We start from the raw sequence: 24,364 nt of genomic DNA on the forward strand, positions 1-24,364 counted from the left end.
ACCCAGAGGTGTTTGTGAAGGTAGAAAGGACCACATGCAAACATGTGGGGACCGCCTTCTGCTTCGGTGGCTTATGAATGCACTTAAATTTTTTTTTTTAAGTTTTAAACTTGTTTTTTTAATGTTTATTTTATTTTGAGAGAGAGAGAGAGAGAGAGAGAGAGAGAGAAAGCGGGGGAGGGGCAGAGAGAGAGGGAGAGAGAGAATCCCAAGCAGGCTCTGTGCTGTCAGTGCAGAGCCCGACTCGGGGCTCCATCCCACAGACCGTGAGATCACGACCTGAGCTGAAAGCAAGAGTCAGACGCTTAACTGACTGAGTCCCCCAGGGGCCCCTGTGCCTGCACTTTTTACACCAGCTCTGAAGGAAGGCTTGCAGAAATGACGTGAATGCCTGTCTCCAAAGAGCCCAGTTTAGGGGAAGAAGAGAAAGAAATAGAGAAGGAAATGGACAGCGGCCGCACTTCTCGCCCGGTGAGTCCAGACCACAGGTAGTGTCCCCCGTGGAACGGAGGAGGGAGCAAAGTGTGGGGGTAGAGGAAATGGAGTGTGAGGTCCGGGCTGCTGGCTGGCCGGCCAGCGGGGCGGGGCTCTGCAGGGTCAGCAACGAACGTAGCATTTTTTTTTTCTGCCAAAGGAATCTCAGGATGACATTTGCATTCTTCCGCTATGTTGATGATGAGAAGCACGGCTTTCTCATCTGCTTCCAGAAAGGGCTTGCATTATCTAATCATGGAGGTCCGTAAACTGATACAGGGAGAATACATTTTTAAGGGACTGATCGTCCCCTCGTGTCAGCAGAGGCAAACTGTAACAAGAACTCACAATGAAACGGAACCCTGGGCTTTCTTTACCTTTGACTTTCGTGGAAGCCACAGCAACAAAACTAAGGTTAAGTTAAATTTAAAAATCGGGATCATATTGTTGGTAAAAGGAAGCGGGCGATTTTCACGGGAAGCCCCTTGCCCCGCTCCCACAGCGTGACAGGAAAGTGTGTTCTGTGCACATGTGTGTACGCGGTGTTTGCGGGGGAGCTCGCCAATAATCTGGTCCAGTTCGTTCATGCTTCAGTTGTGCACACAGGTCCGGGGGATACACGGAGGGCAGAGGTAGAACTGGGATTCTCCGGTCTCAAATCTCAAAGCCCAGGGACCAGTGTGACTCGGCCGCCTGTCGCCCTGCCCGCCGGGACTGCGGTCACATGGAGAAACTTGGCATGGTCCTCGGCCGGGCCCTCCCGCCGCAGTCCCCGTGGGCAGGCTCACACTTGGGGGTGGATGTGAGGCAAGGCTCGTCTGCGGGCCTCAGACTCACCTCTGGTAATGCCATCCATGTCCCCGCAATGGTGGGAAGATTCGGGTCCCCCATGTGCTCCTGCTGTCCCCCACGCTCTGAGCCGCCCAGGGCTCTGCCGGGCAAGCCTGTGCTGGGGCGGAAGCTGCCGGTGCGGCCCGGGCCCAGGATCGGGCTAATGCTGGCCATGGTGGCAGGGAAGGGCCGAGTGGCCGGCCGAGGGGAGGGCTCCGAACTCCTCCCAGACAGGGGTGTCTGCGAAGTCGCCTGCCCGGCTTCCCGCTGTGGGGACGTGGCCCCCTCGGCCGTGGCACTAAAGTACAGGGTGGAGCTCTCCTGTCCTGCGCCTCCTCTCCGGTCACCTGCACCCCTGCCCTGCAGCGGAGAAACCGCCTCGGCTCCTTCCCTGGGGCTGCCCTCCCTGGGTGCAGCTGACCACCGCCGGCCAGGAGCTTCGTCTGGATTGTCGCCGGCCAAAGAGACGTAGCTTGAGGTGTCCAGCAGGTCGGCCTCTGCTTTCCGGACAACTTGAGACTCACAGCCCTTGTCTGAGGAGAGGGGGTTGTGGGGTGACGACGCGAGCTCCTTCTGGGAAAACCTGGGCGTCATCTGATGGTTGCAGTGTTGGCTCAGTCCCCACTCAGGGGGACCGAAGAAGCCAGGACCGTCTTTTCTGAAGGCTGCGTTGATCTTAGACACATCTCCTGTTTTGAGGGCAAGTTTCACCAACAGCCAGTGATGGTGACCGAGGAAGGAATCTTCCTGAACGATCTGGCTTTCCAGCCCAGCCTCTGGGGGTCCCCACTGTGGGCTAGGGGCCCTACCCAGATGTGTTAACTCACAACTGTCCCCCGAGCTCCCTGGCCTCTCTCCAGCTGCGGCCGAGGCCCGGGGAGAAGATTCTGTCTCCGCTCTATCACCCACTGCAGTGCCACGGACCTCTGTCACAAAGCCCTGCCAGATGTCTGTGGACTTAGGGTGTAGCAGGCTGTAATAAACTACCAGCGAGATACCGCCTAGAAAAGAAGAGAAAGAGGAACATAAGGTCATGTTCTTTGAAGTCCTGTGTCCCCCCCACGGCTTGAGAATTCCAGAGTCTGGAATTCTGAACAGAGGAATATAATTGGGATCTCAAGCGTGATCTCTTGCTGGAGAATCAGATCTGGATATTCTGGGGGCATTTAAGTAGGCTCTGGCTTCCGCAAGCTGCAAACATTCCTAAACTGAAAATCCTAATAGCCAGGTCAATAACCTATTGATTCTATGACTTCTTTCTCGAGGCACCCTAGATGGGGGGGGGTGGGGGGTGGGGGGGGACACGCGAGTGTGTTATGTGTGTTTGTGCTGCGTGTGAGGTGTCTCGTAGAAATGCTCATTTCACTTTCAAGTGACTGGAACAAATACTCAGAAGGCAAAACCATCCACACGCCGGCTGACGGACTCCAGCGCTCGAGGAGGGGGTGGTCAGGATAACCTCAAAAACAAGCCCCAAGGAAAGGCTGACCACAGCCATCAAGGAGCCCGTATCAAGGAATTTCCATGAGCAGCAGCAACACTTCCTCTGTGCATAAACATCTTAATCACACTGTTGTCAGTGCGATTTATTTTGATCAGAAGTGTTGACGACGGCAATAATTTCTTTAGCAGAGCATTCCAGTAGCCTCCCACGTTATTTCCAGTTTCCTGTTGTACTACATCCAAGCGCCCGGTTTCAGGGCACTCATTATAAACAGCAAGAAGTCTGAAGCCGGAGCGGGGGGTCAAAGCCCCGGAGGGGCTGGCAGACGGCAGGGTGCTGGAGCTGGGGGTGGAGGTGGGGCTGACACGTGGTCCCGTGGATTCTCCCCGAGGACTTCTGGGGGATGAGGCGTGGGGGGGTAACAAAGCGGGCCTCCTGCGGGGGAACGGAGACAGCATTCCCGTGGGGTGAGTGTTGGCTCTGCCGTGGGCACCCCTCAACCCACTTCTACCCGCTATTCTGAGTTCTCACGATGCTGGTGGGGGAGAGGTCACCCTTCTTTTATGATGAGCCACCCAAGGTCAGAAAGGGGAAGTAAGTCCCCTCATCAGCCAAGTCCAAAGTACATGTTTCATGGGTAGCCTTTTGGCCAGGCCATGTCATGCACAGGGTTCTGGGTTGCGGCCCCAGGCTGGCATACAGTAGGAGCTCAATAAATGTTGGTCAAGGGCGCTCAAGATGTGACCCAGCGCTGCCAGCTTCAAAGCCTGTGTGCCTTTGGCTGGCTCAGTCGGTTGAGCGTCTGACTTCGCCTCAGGTCATGATCTCACAGTTCGTGAGTTCGAGCCCCGCGTCGGGCTCTGTGCTGAGAGCTCAGAGCCTGGAGCCTGCTTGATCTGTGTCTCCCTTGCTTTCTGTCCCTCCCCTGCTCGCACTCTCTCTCTCAAAAATAAATAAATAAATAAACATACATTAAAAAACAAAAACGGTTTATAAAGCCTGTGCGCCTTTGACTAGAGCTCACTCACCATCTTCCCACTGAGGACGCCCTCCGGGGCCACTTGGGAGTCAGGGGTTCGGGCAGCTCCGGAAAGAGGGGGAGAAGGATTGGCAGGTGTCTCTGTCTGAGCCCCGGGGCTGACCCTTGTCCCCAGCTCCCCAGTCACTGGGCCCTGGGTCACCACGCTGAGAATGAAAACACCTTTCCTCCCTCCCTCCTTTATTTTCACTTCCCAAAAGCAGACAGGAACTCCCTTTCCAGCTCACGGCCATCTGTGAAGCCAGGTCAACGCGGCAGGCACGGCGTGCTCTGAGTCATACACTCATTCACAAAACCAAGCTGATGATCTGAAACTGCCAGGCACCGTGTAGACGCCAGATGGGAGTAGGGTGTGAGTCCCAGCTCCGCCACCTACACCGTGTCTGATCTTACGGCACATTATTTAACTTCCTCTGTGCCACGCTGCTCAGCTCTGAATTGGGGGTAACTCGGCACCCACGTCCTAGGGTTCCTGTTGGCATACAGCACGGGGCGTCATGTTGGGGATCCCTGCTCTGCTCCCCGATGCTGGGATGCTGAGGTGGAAAGGAGAGGGAAGTCACGTGCTGGACCCCAGCCAGAAGCCTGGGGAGGAGGCCCCGCCCACGAGTCATTTTTGATAGAAGTACACAGTGTGGGTCCGGATTTTCTCGGGTTCCGGATGAAGGCCGCATTCAGTGTCTGGGGCCCTGGTGGGGGCACAACCGGAGGCACAGTGAGCTCCACTCCTTGGTCTCCACCTCACGCTCCTGAGCATCACTTCCTGCCCTTGGAGTCAGTTTATGGTAAAGAAAAAAGTTGGGGGCGGGGAGGGAGGGTACGAGAGGGCAACGTGGGGCCTTACCAATCAGAAATCCAGACAAGACTCCAGCTATGGTCCACAGGCTGGTCCGGGAGGCCCCCTGGAGAAAGTCAGTGGCCAACAGCAAAAGGACGATGTTCTCCAGCAGCATAATCTGTGGGACCGAAAGGTAGAGTCAGCACCGAAAGTCAGGTGCATGTGGCCTCGGGGACGCTCACCCTAAACTTTGCAGCAGTGTCCTTCAGTGTTGGAGCCTCTGTCCTCAATGTCCACTGGGGTCCCCACGGCTGACCGGGCCACCCCCTCCCAACAGAAGCAGGGTCAAGGTCTGAGAGAGCTTCTCTGGCAAAGGGCGAATTCTCCCTGTTTTCAATGCAGCTCATTAAAATGTCTGCAGAATCGTAAGTGCACATGCAAGGTAAGGGCATAGCCCACGTGGCCACGGTGGCTCCCTCCGCTGAGTCAGGTGGGCTGAGGGAGGAGACTTTTATTTCCAGTTTTATACATTTCATGTTCTCACGCTAAGTGCACGTGTATCTGAGTTTTATCACGCAATAAATAAAAGTATCCGCAGAGCTCATAGTGCCATCAAATTCCAGTACGCTAGGTCACAAACTGTGGTAAGAGTGTTAGTATTGTTTGTTCAATTATTTGCCTCTTTAGAGGTAAATTTGGCCTGTGGCCCAAGGGAACAGTAAGGAAAGCCTTCCTCCGCGGTCCAAAATGGCGGCCACTCTTGCAGAAGGTTCTTTGTACCCCCCCATCCAGGCTGGCTTCTTAACTTTGGTTGCCAGTTTTTATATATTATATATTATATATGAAATATATTTCTTTATATATTATATGTTCTTTATATATTATATATTAAATATATTTATATAATATATATATTAAATGTATTTCTTAAAATAAGTAAACAAACTGGACATAATTAGAAGATGATACATTCCCATACTATACAGGAGGCATTAAGAAATTAAGAAATTCTAATACTGGTAGGCCCAAAAGTCTTAGGAATCTTTGCCATGCTCATTCATGGGCCCCATTTTAACTCTAGGAAAGTCAAATATGGAAAGAACTAAAAATGTTATTAAGAGCTACTTAACAATCCTAAGAATGCCCACTCTCCCCAGGCCTTTAGGCTCTGGGCAGCAGTGTTTCAAAGGTCCAGCAGGCATATTGCAGCATTGAATGACATTACCCACCAGCCCAGTCCACAGACCGTGGGGTCTGTCTCTCTCTGCTCCTTACATTAACCACGTCTCATCAGCTATCTGGTCTGTGGAGCCAAATTCTTATGTCTGTCTCAAATTCATTGCCGTTTTGCCTATCCTCACTGCCACCTTCTTAGTTGTGATCCTGTCACTACCTATCCGGGTCCTATGGTTTCCTGTCCGGGTCCTTTGTTCCCTGTCCACAATCACTCCTCCACACCGCTGCCGGGTGATCTGTTTCACGTCATCTCCCCCAACACACCTCGAGACAGCCCCATCTCAACCCAGGGCCATCGAGACCCCATTCCCTGACAGTGTGGGCGATTCTGTTTATAGCGCATCCCGAAGTTTCCTTTCCAGAGTAACCCTCCAACATGCGGTTCCCACCGCATGGTGGGAGATGTGATGGCCATTACGGGAGACCGTAATGGCAGATGTGATGGGCCAGCCTGCCTGGATGCTGTCTGGATGCCCGGACGGTAAAACAGTATTCCGGAGTGTGTCCGTGAGGGCGTTTCCAGAAGAGGTTAGCGTTTGAATCAGTACACTGAGTAAAGACCAGGACCCTCAGCAGTGCAGGTGGGCCCCATGCAATCTGTGGGGGGGGGGGGGGTCCCAAGAGAAGACAAAGTGGAGGAAGAGTAAATCCTCCATCTTCTTGAGCTGACCTCCTGTCCTGGGACGTGGGAGCTCCCAGTGCTCGGTCCTCTGGACTCAGACTGAATTACACAACATTTTCCTGGCTCTCTGGCTTCTAGAAGGCATACCGTGTCCTATCTCAGCCTCCAAAATTGCGTACGCCAATCCCCATAATAAATCTCCTCTTATGTGTCTCTGCGTGTCCTCCGGGTTCTGTTTCTCTGGAGAACCCTGACTGATATGATGCCATTCCGCTGACATAGACTCTCTCCTTGACCAAACCTGACGCAGATCCGCATCTCTAAGCCCTCTCCTTGACCAGGCCTCAAGCTGGGCCGATGAAAGTTGCAGACACGTAGAACAAATGCTTCTGTCCATCACTGCGCCCGGCCCCCCGCCCTCCCCCAACACACATGTTGAGAGACCTGAATGAACACTAACACAGTTCCTAGCCCCTCAAGGCTGTGTCCCGAGGGTGAGGACCTTGGCCCTAGTCCCGTAGCTGCCCAAGGAAGCAATGCTGCTTGGAAGACTTCATCTTCGTTCCAGCTGAAATCTGGTGAAAGGCCGGTAGCCCCTGAACCCCCTCTTGGACCTGTTGCTTTATAAAGCTTGTAAGTGCAGGGGCGCCTGGGTGGCTCAGTCGGTTGAGCGTCTGGCTCTTGTTTTCGGCTCCGGTCGTAATCCTACTGTTTTGTGAATTCAAGCCCCGCCTCAGGCTCTGAGCTGACAGTGTGGAGCCTGCTTGGGATTCTCTCTCTCTCTCTCTCTCTCTCTCTTTTTCTCTGCCCCTCCCCTGCTCAGGCTGGCTCTGTCTCTCTCAAATTAAAAAAAAAAGCAAGCAAGCAAGCAAGCTTCAGCATACAAATCCTTTGTCTGTGTCTCTGAGGTGTAAATCGTCTGCAATCCAGAAGGACGGTTTCTTTGAGCCTTGAACATTCAAGATCACCCTCCAGGCCCCCCAGGGGCATGGGGGCAGGGCGGGGCTCACTCTAACTTGCATGAACTACAGCTTTCTGTCATCCAGATACGAGAAGTGGGCGCCTCCACCAGATAAACGCCAACCAGAAAACCAGATGTCACAGTCCCATTAACCACCCCTCTCCCACCTTTGATAAATTTCCTTTCCCCTGACCCTGCTCAAACGGCCCCTCCGTGTCCCCATCTTCCCTTTAAAATGCGCAGTCGCGTCCGCACAAACGGACTGAGGTGGGTTCATGCTGGACCCTCTTCCCTGTTGCGGTGGACTTCATTAGCTCTATTTTCGTTGCCTTTATTTACTTTTTAATTTTTAAAAATATTGATTTATTTTGGAGAGAGAGGGAGAGCACGAGCAGGGGAGGGGCAGAGAGAGAGGGAGACACAGAATCCAAAGCAGGCTCCAGGCTCCGAGCTGTCCCCACAGAGCCCGACGCGGGGCTCGAACTCACAAACAGTGAGATCATGACCTGAGCCAGAGTCGGACGCTTAACCGACGGAGCCCCCCAGGCGCCCCTCGCTGCATTAACTAGTTTCTTCCACACCACCATACGTATGTCCCTGACACTTTATTTTGCTTCTGTCGCATTTGCCTCAAATGCTCCTGAGCCCTCACTGCCTTTTCTTCAGGCCACGTTCATCTCCCGAGACCCGGCTCGCAGGTCACCTCTTGTACAGCCTCTCTGGCATTCCTCTCTCAGCCTCTGTACTCCCGAGGGGGTCTGGTGACGTCATTTCTCTGGCCCCCGTGGTTGCGTTCACGGGTCTGTGTCTCTGGCCGCTGAGAGTTGACTTTTGCACACCCCGGCATCTGAATCCATTTCTGGCGCACGGAGGAAGCCGCGTGTGCAGGCTCAGGTGAGCGAATCGATGACACGTGAACCAGGGCAAACCTGGCTTCCCCATCACATGTCACCCAGGGACCGGCTTCCACCTTGTGAGGGAGAAGTTAAGGTGAATGGTTCTCGATGACACCGAACATCAGCACCACGTGATGCGGCTTCTCAAACGCTGATTCCAGGGCCCCACTCACACCTGTTGGCTGGAATCGCTGACAAGGCACCTGGGAATCTACCTCGAAGAGGCTCCCTGAGCGCATGTGACAATCACCCAGGCTGAGAACGGGTCGCACAGAGGCCCGAGGCCTTTCCAGCTCAAACGCTCCTGGCTGCCCTGCCCGGCCACAGCTGGCCTTGTAGCAGCAGACCAGCTGGATTTGAATCCTGCCTCTGTCTGACTAGATGCCTGGCCATTCTATGCCTCAGTTTCTGCATCTGTAAAATGGGTTTCGGTTCATCCGGCGTTGTGAGAAATAAAGACAGTTAATGAGCTTAGAACAGTGGCTGGTGCAGGATGATCCTGCCCGAACTGTTAGCTATTCCTAAGGATTCCGTTATGATTCCCAGGGTTGGAAGATGAGAACAGGAGGTCACGGGGACAGGAACACATCGTGGCACAGAACCTACAAGATTACAAATGCTTCGTACTCTTGTTGAGCGAATCAATGAGAGAAGAATTGTAGAAGTTCCTGCTTTGACCTTGGAGACAGCTTTCCATGATTTAAGCAAAGCCATTAGCCATTGAAAACCAGACCTACCCCAAGCCCCTAGGCCCACCCCCCCTTAGCAAGTGGACTTCCAAGTACTCTGTACTCTTTTGGCTTTTGGAATCACAACAGACGAGGAGGCAGCATTAACATTCTCTTTGCCGACACTGCACTTTACCCCAAAGGAGTGACATTCTGTGGGGGCCAGGACCCGCGTCTCTTTCCCAGGAAGGCGCCTGTTGGGGAAGGCGGTCCAAGAAAGGACAGATGGCAGGCCTGACATTTGAGGGGTGTTGGCAGGAGGCTGGGACCAGACGCCCAGGGATCAGGGCGCGGCCTGGGCAACCTCGCTGGCCAGCCTGTGGCCCTGGACGTGCCTGGTCACCTCCGTGGGTGGAGTCCCTAGCTGTGATAAGCCTGCAGAGGTCTGTGAGGCAGAGCAAGAGGGCTGGACAATAAATACATGTGCACCTCAGGACTGTCCACCTTCTGTCTTTCCCGCTTAATTGCCCTTGTCCGCGGGCCCAGTGACGGAGTAAGTAAGTGGGCTGGGAAGGACTGAGTTTTCCTTTCCCTTCCTTACGTAGCAGTCTCTCAGACTCCAGGGGCTAGGCTGGCGAAGGTGTGACTGTGACACAGCCACGAAAGTGACCCCTCTCTGGATGCTTCCAGCTTATCGGCCACACCCACAGGGGCATGGACTGCTCTGCACACCCGCCCTCTTCCCGCACAGCGACATGGGTACCGTTATTCCTGGTTCTCAGACGGGGAGGTCGAGGCCTGGAGCGGCTCTGTAACTTGTCCAGCACCACGCATCCTCACCGTCTGTGGACCCCGTAGCCTGCAGGGCTGATAAGCCGTGCGGGGCTCCCCTAATAGCAGGAGGTGACCACACCACCGCTGTCTCCTGGACACCTTCCATCTGCTCACAGCTCCGTCCTAGAGGGTCTGCTCCCCTGAAAGTCTCTTTCCCTGTCTATCATCAATAATGGCCACGACGTGTTGGTTATTCGGTGCCAGGTTATGTATTTAATCTTCACTGGGGGCCCTGAGAAGTGGGTGGATCTTATAAAATTATCACAGCCACGCTGAGAGACCTTGCTCCTAATGTGCGATGGAAAAACAGACTCAGGGCGTTTCAATCCTTGGCCAAGTGGGTTGGTGACAGTAAATGGAGAACCACGGTCCCACAGAAAGTGCCTGATTCCAAAACCGGTGCTCTGAGGCGCTGGCCGCATTTTCTCTCCGTTGCTCTTTGCAATGCAGCTAAACTTCCACCTTCTAAAAGGGCGCCTCTGCTCATCCGACAGGAAGTGATCCCCACCATACTCGTGAGTTCAGACTGCTGGTCTTCCGGGATTTACCCACATTCTGCCTCGTCGTTCAGTTATTTGGGAATGGAGCCCATCCCCCCTACTGGGCTAGAAGCAGCCCAGTGACAGGCATTCTGTCACCGTCGTGGTTTTCCCACCGTCCTAGGAACACGCCTGGAACTCAGTAATGACAGAGCTACTAGGACGCTGTGTATATGACACTGACATAGGTGAGCTGTGATTATAGTTATCAGATGTACACAGTGTCCAGAAAACACAGTTCTTACTACATTAACCACGTAGGAAAAACCGGAGGTCAGATTGCGATTTATAGAGCCTGTCACTGTCACGACAGTGATTCCTTTTAGAATTTTTCCCAAGACCAAGCTATTCTTCCTTCAACAGATGTGCGTGCACAAGTACACACACGCCTGCATGCACACACTTACACCTGCGTGCACTCTATACATATGAAATTTGTAACATTAGCAGCAGAGAAAGCCATCATTGCCCCACTTGCCGTATAGAACATGGCCATCCGGTTTCTGGAAGGGCTGTCCCAGAAGTTGAGGTAGCAGAGGATGTACGCGGCCCCCACGAGCAGGTTGAACAGTCTCCAATGGCAGGTGCTGTCGATGATGTCACTCTGCTGTGCCACAAGCCAGAAGGTCATCACCAGCCAGTGGGCACCTGGAGGGAGGCAGGCCGTGGAAGTCAGGGTCCCGGAGGGGACCTGGGGAGGGGGAGGGGCACGGACATGGAGACCCGGGGCTCGGAGCCATCCTCTCTGTCCTGACCACACCTGACTCAGCATCCCAGAGGAGAGATCAAAACCCAGGAGAGATTCACAGGGCACAGAAAACCAGCAGCTTTTCTCTTTGCCGGTAGTATCTCATCTGATCCTCATAAAAGGTAGTTGAACTAATTTGGGGACAAGCACACAAAGGCTAGCTTCAAGGACACTTCCCAAACACTATGTACTGACTCTCTTCCAGTTCCAGGAGGTGCCTAAGGAGGCTGTTACGAACCTCATGGCTCACAATTTTTTTTTTTTTTTGAGAGAGGGTGCAAGTGAGCGAGAGGCAGAGAGAGAGGGAGAGAGAGAGAGAGACAGAAGTGGGTCTCGTGCTCACCTGATGGGGGCTTGAACTCAGGAACTGTGAGATCAGGGCCTGAGCCATAGTTGGCTGCTTAACCAACTGATGAGCCACCCAGGCACCCCTGGCTCACTATTGTTTACTAGTTCAAGAGCTGAAAACGTCTGCATCCAAAGGAAAGATCTGTATGTGGTCCAGCTATAATTTTTATTCCCCTATTTTAAGATGAATAATATCTTACTGAAGTTTGAGCTGAATTTGTCTTAAAAAAAGTGAATAAAAAAGCTCATCTCTCTTTAGGAGCACAATTTCTTTCAAAAATTTCTCCTTCCTGCCAACAGGTGTATTAATGTTTGTTCCAGGCTTCAGTGTAAATATCTGTCAGTGTCTCCTGTTCTCTTAAAACATGAGTACACTGTTCCTTCTTACAGAGTGCATTGCCTGATGGCCAGAAGAGATACCTCTGCTTGGTGGGGACACCGAGACCCCCGCAGGGCTCCCGCAGGGTCAGGCAGACCCCAGAGTCACTCTCACATCCACATACCTAGACTGAGGGCGGGGGGTGACAGGTGGGCTCAGTGGAGATGCCCTATTTGAAACAGAGAAGATGTCCAAAATCAGCATTCAGAAGAAACGGAGGGCTGTCAGAAGCTGGCCACTGTACATTTTTGTGTTAGGTCAGGACAAGCGGGACCCTATGCCTCCCTCCGGTTTTTCTACAGAAAAGATCTCAGGCATGATACAGGACATGGTCTTTCGAGGAGCTCTCACAGCGGCTGCAGCTGTGGTCTGGAGCTGGCCGGGCTGAAGACTGGGCTATCTAAGCCATGGGAGCGTGTCTCCAGAGAGAAGCGCCATATGCGGCCCCCTCCCCGTACCCTCACGGGGGGTGGAGTCTACTCCTCCGTGCTCTTGACTCTAGGCTGGCCATGACTACTTTGACAGGCAGAATACAGCAGAAGCCGTGCTGATCCAGCGCTCGGCCGGTCTTAAGGGGACTGGCAGCTTCCCTCTGCTTTCTCTTGGAACCGCCACCCTGTCCACAGCCCAGGCCGCTCTGCTGGAGAGAAAGGGCACGCGGGCACCCACCGTGGGAGCGAGACCACCATCTGTGCGGCCAGCCCAGTGGAGCCTCGTTATGAATCCTACAGCACCCACCTGAGGCCCCCCCTGAGCAAGAACCCCCCAGGTGCCCAGCGGGGCCCCCCAGAACTGGGGATGATGGTCGTGAATGGTTACTTTAAGGCATTAAGTTCTTTATATGTAAGTGATGAATCACGAAATTCTATTCCTGAAATCATTATTACACTACATGTTAACTTGGATTTAAATTAAAATAAATAAATAAATAAATAAATGAATGAATGAATGAATGAATGAATGGTGGGGGATAAAATAAAATGCATCCAAAAAAAATTTTAAAAACCAAAAGGCATTATGTTCCGGGGTGGTCTGTTACACACAGCAACAGCCAGCCACAGCATTCGCCCTGCTTACCTCCAAACACTAAAACCCAGACGCGGTGAGCTCCGAAGAAGAGAACCAGACTCAGGACGCGGGCTCCCACCATGCCCATCCTCCAGAGCTGCTGGCAGAGCAGGGCGGCCCACGATGTGAAGACGTGACCCGGCTTCACGAAGCCCATGAAGCAGGCATAGCACACCAGGGCCCAGGACAGCGCGGACCAGGAGCACAGGGCGCTCACGCCTGGAAGGCAAGCGGACAACAACAGTATTTGTGGGCCGTCTCACGTCCCCATACAGCCCGGCTGCTCACGGGGCATCCCGAACCCAGCACCCGGATGGGCGGGGAGCGCGGCAACTCTGTGCACAGACACGAGCACACACGCCCAGGAAGAAAGAAGGACGCGCGGGAGGCGGTTCCTCTGGTTCCTCTGCACAGCCCAGTGTGTGCTCTTTCCTCGGGCCCTTCCTTCCTAAGCCCTTTAAGAAAAGAGCCCGGGCCACTGACCCTTGCAGCCCTCCGTCCGAGCTCTGTTGGTAACGAAGCAGCTGTAGGAGAATTCCTGAGCAGGGAGCTCCATCCCAAACGTACTTTGCTGGGAAAACTCTCTCTGGTCCCAGCTTTTGGCAGCGTGACAGGCGTGCGCGACACGTGTGGGGAGTGTTTTCTTGTAGCCAGTGTTCCTTCATGTGGGGGGTTAGAGAAATAAAGCCAGAACACAAATCGTGCCAGGCCCCACGATAAAGATGGACGGAAGGACGGCACAGTCTTGAGTTTTAGGTACTTCGTATGAGCACATACAAATGTGGGCACTCGGCAAAGAGGGAGGAGGAGGAGGAGGCTGGCAGAGAATCAAGAAGTGACCAGGAGAAAAAGAGAGAGAGAGAGAGCCGACGCCACAGAAAACGTTAACTGGTGACACTGGTGACGTTTCGTGGGCCAGACTTGTTCTTGGACGGTTAGGCCTCTGGCTGTGTCAAGCTAGGCCAGGGCCTGAGGACACGGGAGACGCTGAGGCACTGATGCCCCTGAGGAGCAGCGTGTGGTTCCTTCCCAAGGCACGTCTGGGTCATGTGACTTCGCGCAATTTCTGCCTTGTGGACTGACCCCACGAAGGAAGCCAACCTCAAACAGACACCTGTTTTAGCTGCCATCTCATGCCAGGGAGCATGGGCGGCCCTAATCCTCCCAAGCAGGGGCCGATCTTGGGTTGCAAGTTTTTTCTAAGTAAGGCGTCCGTTGTAACTCCCTGGGGAAGTCGGGGGGTCTGCGCTCGGGGTTGGACGTGTCTCACCTGGCACAACATCTGTGAAGTCCGAGGCGAGGAAAACATGTGTCTGGAGGAGCAGGTGGGGCCCGGTCTGCAGGAGGGCTTCCAGGAGGCGGAGGGCGGACAGGTCGGCCTCCTGCAGCAGCAGCTGGCCTCGGCTGGAGGCTTCCCGCTCCTTCTGTAGAGCAGTGGACGCGGCGTCCCAGTGCCTAAGGATGAGCGAGGGCTCGGGGTGCAGAGTCAGACTGTGACAGCTTTAACAGGATGCCTCACCCCCTTTTCTGGCCTATCATATACAGCATCCTAAATTTTGTTTTAATACATGTGTATATTTTTTTGAGAGACAGCGAGTGAGCATGAGCAGGGGAGGGGCAGGGAGAGAGGGAGACAGAATCCAAGCAGGTTCGGCACCGTCAGAACAGAGCCCGACGCGGGGCTTGAACTCACAAACCATGACGTGATGACCTCAGCCAAAATCCTGAGTCGGACGCTTGACCGACTGAGCCACGGAGGCGCCCCTCCCATGCGGCATTCTAGAGAACACCACGCCGAAGCGGGCAGGTCTGACTCAGGTGCCACAGTGGGTGATTGCTCTTCACGGGTGGCCGGGAGGGCGGGGGTGGCATGACGGGAGCCTGGACCCGACAGGCTGGCTGGGGACTGCTCAGAGCCCTGCGAGGCGTGGAGCTAACCCCGGCCTGCGTCTTCCACCCCAGGACCTGCTGGGATGGGAATTAATTCATCCAACAAATGCATATTGCAAGACACCATGCTGTCCTTACTTTAGAGCATAAAGAAATGAGAGAACTCTCGTCCTCGTCCTCACAGAACGTGGAACTTTGTGCGCCTCTGAAACTGAGACAGGCACAGAGCTGAATAAGGAAGGACGGTGTGTGTGGGGGGGTGCTTCGCTGGGGACCGGGCAAGAGAGATGCCTGGAAGGTGACGGGAAGGTGGGGCTCTGGTGGCCCTGCGAGGTAGCTCAGGCCCTGAATTTCAGGTCATGGGGTTTGGATTTTGCCCTGGAAAAAGGACTTGGCAGACCTGTGTGTGTGGTGTTTGGAGTATGGCTGACCGTGTTCCTGTGTGTATGTGATGGACTGAATGTCTGTGTCCTTCCAGAATCCCTAGGCTGAAGTTCTAGCCCCCAGTGTGATGGTTTTAGAAGGCGGGGCCTCCGGGAGGTAATTAGTTTTCAGTGAGGTGCTGAGGTGGCCTCCATGATGGGAGGAGTGCCCTCATGAAAAGAGGAACAGCGACCACTCTCTGAGCCTCTGCTCACATGCACCGGGGCCAGGCCACGTGAGCACACACAGCAAGACGACCGCGAGCCAGGAAGCCGGCCCTCACCACGAGCCGAATGTGCGGACAACTTGATCTTGGGTTTGCAGCCTCCGGGACTGAGGAAACAGGTGTCTGTTGTAAGCCACCCTTCCAGGCCCTTGTACACGTACGTGTGTAGGTGTCGTGTGAGCTGCAGAAAGAAAGATCAGGAAGACCGCTCGTCTACTAGTCCCAGCAATAACAGCTGCAGGCTTGAGTGAGAGCAGAGAACAGGGGTGGGAAGCAGGGAGCAGATGGAGGAGATCTGGGGGGTGGCCGGGGACCTGGTGACGGACAAGGGAGCTGCCGCACGGCGGGTTCCGGACAGAAACAAGCCAGAGTTTCCGGGGGGACGCCCGACGGGCCGGGAGGATATGCCGTCCTCAGACGGGAGGCATCTGAGGACGGGGACGCGGCACACAGAGGCACACAGACAGCAGTGGCCCAAGGACAGAACCCTGGGGACCGTTCCCACTGAGAGGCCTGCACGAGAAGAAGAAGGCAGGCCAGGCTGGGAGGACAGAAGCAGGAAGTGAGGAGGGCAAGCTTTGGAAAGGAGCAGCCAACATCACGTGCACAAAGCTAACAGGACGCTGCGGGTCTGGAGACCTCCGACCGCCAACTGCCTGGTCCCAGGAGTCGGGCCTGGCCCAGAGGACAGCAGGAAGGGGAGGCCAGTCTCCAGCGGTCCGCAAGACTCCGCGGTCACAGGCCCTGGGGACACACTGGCTCCCCCAGGCTGGGCGACCTTCCTACGGTGCCCGAAAAGCAACCAACACAGAAGAAAATAAATTAGGAAACGCGCCCGTTCCTGTTTTCCATAAACCCGTCCCAGAAACCTCTGCCGACACTGCCCTGTTACGAAAGCTGTCTGCAAGCTGATACGGATCACCATCCTTTACCACCGGGCGCCGTGGACTCTGGGCTTCCACACAAGGGTCTCCCCCGCGCGCCAGTGTCCCTCCCTCATGAGCAGGAACAAGGGAGATCACTACACCTGACTGTAGCAGGTGTCCACCAACTCTAGAGGGACGCGAGCCTGTCTTGTCCGAGTTCAGAAAAACCGGAAGTCATTTCAATTTACCTGCTCCTAGCTCAGAGCACGACACACCTTCACATCACCCAAGGAGCTCCCTGGGGCGCTGGCCGCAGGCCACAAGCCTCCCTGTCATCTCTGGCCAACATGTCCACGGTCAGGGCCGATGGGGGTCCTCTTTGAAACAGCCTTATTCACGGTCCTGAGGGCCCAGGAGAGATGCTTAAGGAAAAGTTTTCCTTTTTCACGATTGGGAATCCTGGATCGGACTGATTTCTTACTGCGCCTTTGAAGCTGTGACCTCTGACAGGAACACAATGGTAAGAAAAACAACAACACAGAAAGCCACAACTGTAAACATCAGGGGATTATAGCTTCCCTTTCAGTCCTGAATCCTCTGTCCCCAAAGCCTTCGCTAGTTCAAGGAGCATTTTCATTGGGCTTTCGCCACCTGCTGGAGCTAACAGGAGGCACAAAAGGAAAGGACAGATGTTCTCTAGAAGCCCAAGGCTCAGCCGGGGAAAGAAGCCACGTGCACCTGGAACGTTTAAGCCGGGAGAAAATCATGTGGAAATGAGCAGTGTGAATGGTGGATGGTGTTGGAACCAGTCCAGGGACCGGGGACGTGGTCAGAGAGGGCTCTCAGGAAAGGAGCGGTGCACGCACCTTGGACAAGCAGCTGGGGAGCGGGGTCTAAGAGAGCGTTTGTGGGGCTGGTGGGCCGAAGAGGGCCCCTGAAAGGGCGGCTGCATGAGGGGAGCAGTGAGGCAGGGGCCAGCCAGCAGGAGCCTCTTCTGTCTAGCTGAGGGTTTGGGTTTCGTTTCTAAGAAATAAAGAGCAGCCAGGGGGAATGCAGTCCACCTGGTGTTCTGAACGGGGATCTGGATGCCATCACAGAGTCTGGAAGTCAGACTGAGATCACTGGAAAGCCGTCGGGGATGCCCAGGGTCAGAGCTGAGGCCAGGTGGGGGCGGCCGTGGGCAGGAAGAGGACTGGTCAGTAGCTCCCGTCACATTCCGTCCCTGGGGTTGATGCCTCCATCTGGGTCCCCCTCGCTCTTGCCCGGATTTCCCGCAGCCTGCCGGCCTTTGGTCTCTCCCCAGCATGTCCCTTTGCCTTTACTGTCCCCACAGCCATCTCCCTAAGTGCCTCATTTGACCGTGTGTGTCCTTTGCTTACACCTTTCCAATGGGTCTCAGATGCCTGGAGGGTAGAACCCAAATTCCTTCCCTAGTGACAAGTCCCTGCGGGACCCAGCCCAATCGGTCTCCCATCTAGAAAATTCTTGCCTGTGCTCACATTATGGCAAAGTGCTAGTTGACCAAGCACAGCATCTGAGCGAGCCCTTCTGCCTCTCCATGTGCCTTGGAAGCTGTCTGCTGGGTGGGCCGGGCCTCCGCGTCCAGGCGGATTGGGTCGGCCACCTCCTCGGCCCTGACACTAGGGCTCCCTCGCCAGCACCCGGTTCTCAAACTTGAGCTCTAGTGACCTGGAGGCCTGTTTCGGTACAGTTGCTGGGCTCCAGGCTCAGATTTTCTGGCTAAACAGGTGCGTTTGGAGAATCACAGACAGTCTGCTGTCCGGGCACAGATGGACGACTGGGTTCTTAAGGAGTTCCCGGTGATGATCCGTGGCTGGTGCCCAACCGGCCGACAACCACTGCTACCGCGGGAGCCTCCCCCAGGCTGCCCCCAGGGCTGCGAACACCTTCTCTCTGTTCTTCTGAGTTCCCGGCTTTTGGTTGTGTCCCCAGCCAGGCCTCAGAGACCCCATCTCAATCATGGGTGTCTAGACCCTTTCGTCACACACGTCACCGAGTGTGAACAAATGCATACTGGGCGGGTCGAGCTGTGTTGGTGATGGTGTGAGATTTCTAGTTGCGTTAGGAACAAACGCTTTAAACTGACCTTTGGAAAGACAGTAGTAGTTCAGCTAACGCAGGCCTTGGGAATGAAGTTTCGCAGCAAGCTGTGCTCTGTCCTCACTAACAGCTAAAGTAGAAAGTCATACATATCCACCTCATCCAGAATAGTCTGTCACAGGCCTACAAGCTCGAAGAGTACGCACACTTCTCTCCACTTTCACACTTTTTGGCAATGTTAAACCTGAGATAGCGAGCAGCTTGAGGTCATGGCTATGGCTATATTTCTTTTAAATCTTTTTTTAAATTGGGGTAAAATACACATAAAACTTGCCATCTTAACCATTTTAACTGTACAGTTCAGTGGTATTAATAATTAATATATGAGGCGCCTGGTGGCTCAGTCGGTTAAGTGTCTAACTTTGGCTCGGGTCATGATCTCATGGTTCGCGAGTTCAAGCCCCGCATCTGGCTCTCTCCTGTCAGCACAGAGACCACTTTGGATCCTCTGTCTCCCCCACTCTCTCTGCCCCTCCCCTGCTTTCATTCTCTCTCTCTCAAAAATAAATAAACATTAAAAAGTTTTTTTAAATGATTAAAGTAATAGAATTTAACACTATAATTTGATAGATCATTAATAATTTGTAGTAATTCATAATGCTGAGCAACCATCACCACCATCCACCCTCAGAACCTTTTTATCTTGTAAAACGGACACTCTGCACCCATTAAACACTAACCTCCCCATGCCCTCCTCTGCCCCGGCCCCTGGCAACACGATTCGACTTTCCGTCTCTATGAGAGTGACTACTCTACGTGCCTCATATAAGTAGATTACACACTATTTACCCTTTGGGGACTGCCTGATTTTACTTAGCATAAAGTCCTCAAGACCCATCCATGTTGTAGCACTGAAGAATTTCCTTCTTTTTAGGGACTAAATAATACTCCATCAGGTGTGTAAACCACATTCCACTCAGCCATTCATCTGCTGACTTGCTTTGCTTGGTGGTCCTTCGTGTTTTAGCAATTGCGAATAATGTTGCCATGAACATGGGCATGCAAATATCTTTTCCAGACCTTGCTTTCAACTCCTTGGAGTTCAATTTCCTAGGGAAATACCCAGAAGTACAATTGCTGGACCACACGGTAATCCTGTTGAACTTGTTGAGGAAAATCCATCCTGTTCTCCAGAGTGGCCGCTCTGGTTTGCGTTCCCACCAGCAGCGCAAGAGGGTTCTCCTTTCTCCACATCCTCGCCGACACGTGTTGTTTCTTGTGTTAATTTTAGCCATCGTGACAGGTGTGATGCGGTACCTCATGGCGGTTTTGATTCCCATTTCCCTGATGACGAGGGAGGTTGAGCATGGCTGTATTTTACATACTTTTAAATAGACGTAACCTTAAAATTCACCTCAACTTCCCTTTTAAGAACTTGTAGCTTCCGCTAAAGAAAAATTTCTAAGCCAGGACAGGTCCTAAGGTTGGGATGAGTTACACAGTCCTCCATTGTTTCATGCTGAGGTTCCAAATGGATTCACAGGCTTAAACATTTTTTAAAAAAGATGTCCGCAACATGTATCATTATAGTGGAAATGTAAAAGCTAAATGGAGAAAAGTGGCTGATTTTGTTTAAACAAAGGGTCACGAATGTCAGGGTCACTTGAATAGAATCAGACTTCCCATCAATATAGTATATATCATTTGGAATAAAAAAATACATATATGTTTTAAGCTCTTGTATTTTTCATAAGCTACTTTGCTTCAAGAGGTTTGTGTTTTCTTAGTTTTCCTGTTCTTAGCAGATTCTTCTGCATTGGGTTATAAAGTCACTTAAAGTGTGATCCATTCTTAAAGGCCAGTCAGGATTGTGCCAAATGCAATTGTTTTGGCTCCCCCTACAGGTGCTTCGGAAAACTGCACTTTTTCTTGAAAGGCTTCTTCGCAGGCTTTAAGACAGTCTTGCAAAATTTAGGGTAGACTTAGAATAAGGACCCCACCTCACCCAGCTTTCTCTCTGGAAACCCAACTGGCCCACCCAGGATGAGATGCAGAATGGCTGCTTTCTACTTCTACTTTTGAAGCTTTCTTCTATGGAGGTGGATTTCTGTTTGTGTGTTTGGATCTCGGAAACACGGCAAACCTCATAGCTTCTGCTTGCACGGGCTGTTTATAAGACAGGGAGTCAAATTTGTGGCTCACCGTGAACAACTGTCCGTTTTCACTCTGTCCTGTTTTCTAGCATTATCGTTCCTCTTCCTGGCTTTTCTCATGTCTTTTTATTTTGTCCTTGTAAATTATGTGGGTTTTTAAAAATTCCCTTTAAACTTACTTTTTTTTAAATAAAAAGAGATACAGATGACAAGTTGTCTCTCCTGAGGTCTCACTTTCATGACTCTCTTCCCTTATCCATTTTAGTGTTTAAAAAAAAAAATTTTTTTTTTCCAACGTTTTTTATTTATTTTTGGGACAGAGAGAGACAGAGCATGAACGGGGGAGGGGCAGAGAGAGAGGGAGACACAGAATCGGAAACAGGCTCCAGGCTCCGAGCCATCACCCAGAGCCCGACGCGGGGCTCGAACCCACGGACCGCGAGATCGTGACCTGGCTGAAGTCGGACGCTTAACCGACTGCGCCACCCAGGCGCCCCCCATCTCCCGTTTTTAAAAAAATTCCTGGCAGCTATGGGATTATGAGGTGGCTAAGAGCTGAAATTTGCCATTTACCTAAACTCCCTGCCAGATCTCTCCTGACCCTCCAGGTATCGAGGTACTCCCAGGGAAAACAGTATCTTACCTGCAGAGGTGAACCACAGGTAAGGCTATTGGGCACTAACTAGGTCCACTGAGGCTGCTTTTTTGTGTGGGAAAAAACAAAAACAAAAAACTAGCTCCCAAATGGCTTCATCCTGAAATGAAGCCTTGATGCAAACATAACGAGGCCAGTCCTACTGCCTAGTCTGTGGTTAAATCTACATCACCTTCCTCACCTAAGGTAGTAGGGGCTTAAATGCAACTTCCTGAAGCCAGTCACTTTCTACGGCTCCAAAGCCTTGACCAACAAATGGAAACAAGAGCAAGACAGAATTCAGCCAAAGCAAAGAAAAAGCTCTCAAAGAGTCACAGCTGCTTCTGGAAGGAGCCCTCTGATGATAGAGATGCTCAAGGAAGGGCCAGCTGGAAGAGGGGATGCCCGTATCAGAGCAAGGGTTCAAAGCGGTGGCCTTGAGCATTTTCCCAGCCCTGAACGTTTACGACCCTAAGGACAGAAAATGTCCGCTCCTACCGCATGTATGAAATCAGGCTCCAGAGGTGAAAGGAGGCTGCCTGTTCTTACCGCTTCCACACGCCGAGCTGAAGGAGGTGTAGCATGACCAATAAGCAATGACCTTGATGTCCATCTGCTCGGAACCACAGATAGCTCAGGCCCTGGACCAAGAAGCCAGGCAGCAGCACAGAAAGGGCCAGCCACCCCCAGAGGGGCTGTCCCGTGATGAAGTAGTAAACCACGGAGCAGAGGCCTGCAGATGAAAGAGGAAAGACGAGGGTGAATGGAAGGCTCGAGGAAGAACAAATGACCGCCAACCCTGCATCCCCAAAACTCAAAGGGCTCTCCACTCGGCCCAGCCCAGGAGCCGGCAGAGCCCACCAGAGTTCTGGACAGGCGTGAGGTGGAGTGAGGGCACCAGGAAGTTCCAGCGGACCCAAGAGATCAGACACATGGTCATACAGAGGGGCTGTTGGGTTGCATAGGACAGCACACACCAAATACTTGGCCCCTACTATGTGCATTAAAAAGTGCTAATCCTCAGGGCACCTGGGTGGCTCAGTCGTTAAGCATCTTTGACTCAGTCATGATCTCAGTGAGTCATGATCTCACTGCTCATGAGTTCAAGCCACACCTGGGGCTCTTGACAGCTCAGAGCCTGGAGTCTGCTTGGGAGTCTGTGTCTTCCTTGCTCTCTGCCCCTCTTCCATTCATGCTCTCTCTCTCTCCTTCAAAAATAAACATTAAAAAAAAATTTTTTTTTTTAAATGCGAATCCTCCTCTTTGGGGATTTATTTTTTTTAATATTGGAGGATGCTAGGGTAGAGTAACAGAGGAGAGTTAGACAAATCTAGGTTGCGATCTGCAGTCTCAGTCAATGAAGTTGGGGGGGGCGGTGGTGGTGCTTGAAGCTTCCGGGGCTAGTAGATGCACTAATTCACTATAATCATTTTATATGATCATTGCTTGCGTTTTCCAATATTAAAGTTTAAGATGGATTTATGGGCACATAATGCTGTGAACTGTAGTGGAATTGCCCCAGGTCCAGACAGGACCCTGCAGGTCTGGACCGAGGGGGCAGAGCGGCTATTCCCTGCCCCCCCGCCCCCCCCCCCCCCGCTCTGTCTGGGAGTTGCGACCACCCTGGGCTTCCTGCTCCCCACCCCCTCGTCCCACCGAGGCAAACAGGGTCTCCGGTACAAAGTCTCTGGGTCTCAGGAGGAGTCACCGCCCTGCCTAGGTCCAGCAATGCTGTGGCCCTAGTTTGTTCCTGGCTGGGCGGGAAGGAGGGACCAAGGTCTGCGGGACCGCCGAAGGTGGGTACTGACATGGGGGTCCTGTGTCTGATGCCTGCTTGTCGCGGCGCTAGACCCGGGACATTTGCAGCAGCCCTCACTCGGGCTCCTCCCGGGTGCGTGGCCAAGGAGCCTTTGAAACAGCGCAGCGGGGACGCCACAGAGGGACCCACAGGAACAGCGGTTCAAGCTGAGACCCCGCCGACCCGGAGGCAACAACTCGCTCCCAAGGGGAAGGCCGAGAGCCGGAGCGGGCCGGGGTCACCAAACGCGTGCGTGCTGCGAAGGGCGCGGGGGTCCTGGGGTCTGGAGGCCGGGGCCCCATTAAACCCCACGCCTCCCCGCTGAAGCCTCTGCCCGGAGCCTGGCGGAAGTGGGCGGGGCCTCCTCCGCGGCGCCGAAAGAGTTACAAGTTCAAACTGCAAAGGCGCTAAACGGTGTTGCCATCTTGCGTGGCGGGACCGTCTGCCCCCAGCAGGCCGCGTCTGGCCCGGTCCTGCACCCCGCGGCGGACCCCCTGTCCCCCGGGGCCACGCGGACGCCTCGCCCGCCGCCGAGACCCCCAGGCCGGCCCGGGCCCGGGAGAGTCGGGCGCGATCAGGCCCGCGCACGGCACAGCTCGCGCCTCAGCCCCCGCTGAGTTCAGAAGGGCTTTTGCGGAGGGAAGGGCGGAATGCACGTGCCCAGGCTCCGGCGGGGTGGGGGGCGGGCGTGCATACGCGGGGTCCCACCTAGGACGGTGACGGGGCGGGGGCGGGGTGCCACCTGCTCGCAGAGCTGAGCGCGGGCCCGGGGCAGGCTGCCCGCCGCGGCAGGGGTGGCGCGGGAGTCCGGAAGGGTCGGGGGGCAGGAGGGGTGCGCGGGGTGGGCACTCACGCGCGCTCTCCTCGGCCGCCTGCAGCAGGGCCGAGAGCCCCAGGGCCCCCGCGTGCATCCTCGGTGTCGCCCGGGCCGCCTCCTGGCCCCCGCCCCTTCCCCTGCCCGCCCCCCGAGCCGGGGAGGCTTCCGGCCCCAGAACCGACGGCGGGGGGCGGGAGGGGCTCGGGGTCCGTGCCGGTTCCTCCCTGGCTGCTAGCCAGGCGCGGCGGCACTGAGTTTTCTGGTGCCTGGGTGGGCAAGCACAAATCAGATCAGGCCTCTCCATAGGGGCAGCAGCGTTTCTCTGCCGTTGCCCAGACTTGGTGAGGGGCCCTGGAGGGGTACTTCGTGGTCGATGTGACTGCAGGTAGGCTGGTCACGAGACGGTTAAACTGGTCACGGCCTCCGGGGGCCGCTGAAGGACAGCCCTGTTAACCACTAGTCAGAGTGCGTTTGTGTGGATGGAGGCGTTAATTGGTCTTTTTGAAAATTCACAGGGGATGTTAACTGGCATCTTCCTCTGCGTCTCGCCCTCAAATTCATCTCTGTCCTCACACTTTTTCCAGATGGGCTTGAGGTTTAACCAAGATTGCAATGCGCAGGAGGGAAAGCT

General features: G+C 53.9%; 1 protein-coding gene across 1 annotated transcript; it reads right to left on the reverse strand.

Moving 5' to 3' along the window:
- Positions 1-650: 650 nt before the first annotated feature.
- Positions 651-24,362, reverse strand: XKR5 (XK related 5). Its single transcript, XM_040489812.1, has 7 exons — positions 23,770-24,362; positions 21,668-21,851; positions 14,136-14,320; positions 12,875-13,084; positions 10,801-10,970; positions 4,633-4,744; positions 651-2,306 (listed from the first exon to the last, which is right to left on the reverse strand). The coding sequence occupies exons 1-7, from the start codon at positions 24,035-24,037 to the stop codon at positions 1,195-1,197; spliced, it is 2,241 nt and encodes a 746-aa protein (XP_040345746.1). The 5' UTR covers positions 24,038-24,362; the 3' UTR covers positions 651-1,194.
- Between the last annotated feature and the right edge of the window lie 2 nt (positions 24,363-24,364).

This window comes from Herpailurus yagouaroundi, unplaced genomic scaffold (genome assembly GCF_014898765.1).
Source record: "Herpailurus yagouaroundi ecotype Mexico unplaced genomic scaffold, PumYag 181, whole genome shotgun sequence".
In the NCBI taxonomy this organism is placed as follows: Eukaryota; Metazoa; Chordata; class Mammalia; order Carnivora; family Felidae; genus Herpailurus; species Herpailurus yagouaroundi.